Below are 5,457 nucleotides of genomic sequence, written 5' to 3'. Positions count from 1 at the left end.
GTGTTGTCCGAGGAATCTTCCTGCTTGTTGTGGAAGGAGCAGCAGGTTAACGTGCTACATTCTATATATAATACGCCGGCGTTATGTAGCGTTATGCGGCGTGTATAATGGAAAGACTATACGGAGACCCGGCTAGAAGTGTGATCCACTCAGGTGAAACCACCTCTACCGACTTCCTTTTGGAGGAGGATGCTTGACCTTGACCGATAACCAGGAGTCTCGTGCGTCTTTGATACTGAATCTTGAGCGGAACTGGTCTTGGATCCGAGGTAAGCCATGACACCTTCTCGATGTTCGTCTGACAATGAACCCCAAGGGTATTCGATTCGTGCTGTCTCTATTATTACAGCTTACCGCGTCATGGCAAAACCATTATAATTGTCATCGATTTTATCGTAGATAAGATTTTGTAGGAATCTCAGTGAAATTCGATATCATCTTCATGCGCAATGTACAGATATAGATGAGTTGATGTTCGTCACCATGCAGATTATGATGATTTGGACATACATAGTCATACCTATAATTATTGTAATATCGCGACGTGCGGTGGTAATTATATTGTACACATTCATTGTCCGTTATTGAAAGTTTCCATTACTATAGAGAGTACCGAATTCTTTCCTATAAAAAATCGTATATGACCTTGACAGATAATCGGGAGTCCTGTGCGTCTTTGATACTGACTCTTAGGTAGAGCTGGTATCCGATTTCAAGTATGAGCAATGAGAACATCTCGATATTCGTTTGAGACTGCAACGGTATTTGATGCGTGGTTCTATAATTACAGCACATCGTGGTATGGCTATTACAGGTGGCTTGGATACATCATACTTCTCGTGGATTTTGACAGACCAGACTTTGCATCGGGCTTTATGAAATTGGAAATCAATTTCACTGTCTCGATCAAGTGCATAATTGTAGAGGTATGTTAATGTAACTATAATTTAGCGATATGCGGTGGAAGGAATAGTATACAGTTTCATCGTCTGCAGTTTTTATTCAATCATGTTATTGTATACCAGACGTGATACATTTTTTCAAAATACAGTTTTAAAACCGATTTTCGTTTATTAGGTATAAAACGTGATTTGTCGATTCTTCACAGTAAAGTGAATTTCCATGATTATTTGTATTTTAATGAAATATTTCATGAAATGAGTGTGGAATGTTGAAGTACTCGCTCATTTACTATATCTGAAAAATTTCAACTTGACTTGACGCCGGATTAGTACTTCTATAAAAATTAGAGTTGAAAAAAAAAGTTTAGTTTACGCTAACGACAAATCTGAGGAGAATTATAAACGTCAACAATGAAACATTAGCTGATTGAAAGGTTTTAGAAGAATTTAAACTTTGAATCCAAAAATTAACTTCATATTACATAACTTACATGCCAGCATAAAGTACCGTAGGTAATTAGTCGTCATAAACTAAAAATAAGTATTGCACATCGTTTCTCGGTGCTCAAAAGTAAACGAATATGGATGCGTGAGTACACAGCCTGAATATGCATGTAAGAATTATATGATGAGAGTTATGAAGTGAAAATAACACGTCGATGCGATGTGACCAGCAAACCAGAAGAAATCCTCGGAATCCCAGAGTGGCGTGGAAATGATTTTGTTAAATTATCACAGAGTAAATTTATCGCGTAGGTGTTGTGAGTGTGTACCGAAGTTACGTGTTTAGCGTCACATGGATTTACCGTTACTCTGATGGTACAGTTAGAAAGCGCCTATACGGGGAATCGAGAAATAACGTGATATAGTACAGGCGCGAGCTCACAGAAAGGTCCATCGATTCGAATTGATTATGACCGAAATAAAAAACAAAAAAAAAATTACTATTAAAATGTATGAAATTAAATGAAAATAACAATAAATAGAAAAACATATCCAATCAGTTAAAAGGATTTTTGTATTTGTAAGAACGTTGATTAAGTACAGTTGCAATGCAGTACTTAGTTTTCAAATGTTATTGAAGCTTATGAAAATTATGTCCAAATATCCCTTCGACGATTCATTGTGTACACTTGTCTACGTAGAGAAGGAGTGACATGTCCAATGGAGGAGCTGTAGATTAAATAGCATCGAAATATGTAAGTTCAATTGTCTACTGAGAGTGCCACGTAGGGTTTGTCTTAAATTTCTAGGAGTTAGAGGGTCAATTTTCTAGGTTCAGTTGCCTTCAAAGTAGGTTTATCTGAACCTTGGTAGGATCAAATGTAGGCGCCAAATTTCGACCGGGTATGCTGCACATCGTTTACTGTTCAGGAAAAAAAAAAAAAAACCTAAAAAAAAACCGACGTATATATTGAAGGGTAAGAAATATAAATAAGCTTGACGTGTTCGGAATGCATTATAGTTTTTATTTGTGTCTACTAACTTCTACAGTGTACTTGATTAAATATTCGACCAAAACGTATATCTTGAATCGGTCGAGAGAGTGATAATTGGACTGAGCGATTGTTTTACCATTAGCGTCGAGCAGTCTGGATTAACCATCTTAATCTTAAAGGTTAAGCAGTCAGGTTCAACTTTGACTCATCCTCATAGTAGTGAATGTCGGTGGTGAACAGGTACATGTTGGGCAGGCTGAAGGTGTATGCCTTCATCGGTCTGTCCAGAGGGAATCCGAAGGGCTTGTCTATGGTTATGCCCTTGGTGAAGAACCGACTCTTAAGCGTTTTCGCCTTGGTCTCGTCGAACTTTCTGACGTCCACGAAGATCTGGAATTTCATTCCTTCTGGTCGACCTCTGGGCAGAACCAGGCGATTCGGGAATCCAGTTGGGATGGGGTTCTTCGGCACTGGGTCCACTCCTTGAACGACTTTATTAACGGTCTTGTAGAAGTGCTCGTCGTTCTTGTGGTCAACGACGGACAAGGTGAACTCCGTGCTCTTGCGGATGATCTCGTTATCGCCACTCTTGACTAGAATGATAGAAGTAACAGTGATTCATTAGAGTGAACGAAAGACCGTGTATTCATGCTTGCATGAATTCTTTTCTTTTTTGGTGTGGTTCTTTTTACTCGTATGCACTTACGATCTGTGACCCAGTAATCAACTTGGTAGAAGTACTTGGATGTGCCGGTCATGTTTCTGCCATACTGGTCGTATTTGGGTCCGAAGAAAATGCTAACGCTGGCCTTGGTTGCTTCATCGGTGTGAACCTTGATATTGACATCGAATGGATGGTGGTTCAAACGGCGCTGACGAACGTAGAATGACACCCATTTGTTGTCGGCGGTTCTGTTCACACCCGTCACAAAGACGTTGGTATATTCAAAGTAAGTTACAAGTTTGCTAACGGAAGCTTCGGTGACCGTGATTCCAGGTGAAGCCAGCTCATTCTTCGTGTAGGGCCCGAGGCGTTTCATGAACCTGAAGAGACATAACGTATAGTCACTTGTTTGATTGTAGGGAAAGAATTGTGGTCATTTGGAAAGATTGTTAGATCGTCTCACGTCCTGTAGTAGTCGTCGATTTTATCGTATATTCTGTAGAAGCCTGGGTCCCTCATGCTAGTGGAAGCGTGCTCAAGGGCACTGGGAAGGATCTGGTATTTGTTCTCAGGTTCAAGACAGAATCCAAGAATGTGTCTGCTGAGGTGGTCCACCGATCCGTAGTAGAATGAATTCCAGGAGTCATTGTTGCCTTCCACGATGTTACCAAATATGTTAAGGCCCTCTGCGTCGTTCAGGTGCTTGAGGTTTCCATCTCTTTCCACAACGATTCCAGACTCTGCGACCTCCATTACGCGACTTTCGTACTTTTCTAGATGCTGGAAAAAAAACAACGTCAATTAACTCTAACCAATCATCACAGAATATAAGATAAGTTTAAATCTTATATTGTTGTGTATTCTAGTATTAACTCTCCATCCGTTTACCTGAACGTGGTGATGTTTAAACATTGGGACTCTGGTCCATTCGTCGCGACGCGGGAAGTGAAGGCCGTTTGAGTAAGTCATCTGTGGATCATATCCCATGGCGATCGGTTGTTTCCAATCGATAGTTTCCATCATCGGAATTCTGTGGGACAGGCGCTCCATGCGGTAACGGTTAATCAACATATGGTGAACCCAGAAGTAAACCGATCCTCTGAATTCATGTGACAACTGGTTGTACATTGTGCTCGACATCCAGAACGGCGATTCGACGTGTAGGTAGGCGTAGAAGTTGTTGAGATCTGGGTCCTCAAGGTAGTACGTGAGGTTCGATTCGGGATTCATTGATCCCGTGATGTACCAGTTGGTGTAGTTGCCCGGCACGACTACTTCGTGGACGTTCTCTCCTCCTTCGATAGCTGTTCAAAAAAAAGGGAACGGATGAGGGTTTCAGACTCCGTTTTACTGTTGTACGTTAGTAAAGAATGGTCATCGTCTTACCTTCGTACTGGTAGTCCATTCTGAAGGTGTGTAATTGGTGCAAGACGTCGGTGTTGAAGAAGTAGTTAGGGAAAATGGTGTGGGGACTGGGCATAGCCATTGACTTAAAGTCGTCTCGGTACATGATGGCCATGTTTAAAGCGTACGTCCAGTATTCACGGTTGACGTTTTTGAACGCCCAAACACTGAATTGGAAGAAGAGCCAGGGGTTTGCTGCGGTGTGCATGACCTTGAAGATCGACACAGCTTCTTCAAGCTGGTCAGGGTAGTAGATGGAGAAAATTGCGCCAGGTGGAAGCATTCCGTACTGGTATCGTGCCCAGAAGTCCGCGAGCGCTTCCTGTTTACAGAATCGATGTGAGCAGTGTTAACCTTCAGCCGATCTGTGCTGCTTTTTCCGTTATTTACCAGAAGTGCCAAGTTATAAATTTCTTACCTTGTCCGGCCAGGTCAGCAGGTGATTCGGGATGCTGAAGTTGGGATCCACGTTGTCCTGAACTTCTTTGGATAACTTGCCCGTCCGTTGAGTTCTCCATACTAAATCGTAGGTCAGCCTTAAGGCCAAATCGTTGTCGTGAGCCCTCACACGGACGGGATCAGACGCCGCAAGGCAGAATGCCGCGACGGCAAGAATTGCCACCTGCCGAATCATTTTCTATAAAATCTTCGGCTCCTCTTCCTTCGTGTATACCCGATCAACGTTCTCGTATGCAACGAGCAAGACCGTTCTGACTACTTGTTCAGGTCGAAGTGTAACGATTCAACATCAAGGGGTCTTTTATACTCACCGAAACTGTGTCGCAATCATTTTTTGTAACCCCTGTGCACTTGTGCACACAGTAAATTTGACAAATGATAAAGAACCGTTGCGCAGTTATCGCAAATAGGTCATGATGCGACAATGTTACCGATAGGAATATCTTGCATATTTGGTAAAACAGGTACGTGTACATGGCAATGTATACAGTATTTGCTGGTCTTGAAAGGTTTTCATCATCACATCGATATTCGAAAAGGCCATTGACGTGCCCTAACAATAAAAATTATTTTTTCAATTTCTCTGCTT

The 5,457-nt window shown here is 41.7% G+C and overlaps 1 protein-coding gene across 1 annotated transcript; it reads right to left on the bottom strand.

Annotated features, from left to right (window-relative positions):
- Positions 1 to 2,350: 2,350 nt before the first annotated feature.
- Positions 2,351 to 5,136, bottom strand: LOC124308826 (arylphorin subunit alpha-like). The gene is made up of 6 exons (XM_046771955.1): positions 4,828 to 5,136; positions 4,392 to 4,731; positions 3,894 to 4,309; positions 3,469 to 3,785; positions 3,048 to 3,385; positions 2,351 to 2,934 (listed from the first exon to the last, which is right to left on the bottom strand). Exons 1-6 carry the CDS (start codon positions 5,041 to 5,043, stop codon positions 2,522 to 2,524), a joined length of 2,040 nt encoding a protein of 679 aa, XP_046627911.1. The 5' UTR covers positions 5,044 to 5,136; the 3' UTR covers positions 2,351 to 2,521.
- Positions 5,137 to 5,457: the final 321 nt, after the last annotated feature.

The sequence above is a fragment of the Neodiprion virginianus genome, chromosome 7 (assembly GCF_021901495.1).
Source record: "Neodiprion virginianus isolate iyNeoVirg1 chromosome 7, iyNeoVirg1.1, whole genome shotgun sequence".
NCBI lineage: Eukaryota > Metazoa > Arthropoda > Insecta > Hymenoptera > Diprionidae > Neodiprion > Neodiprion virginianus.
The sequence above is the reverse complement of the archived record's forward strand: the minus strand, read 5'-3'. Positions and strand labels throughout refer to the sequence as shown.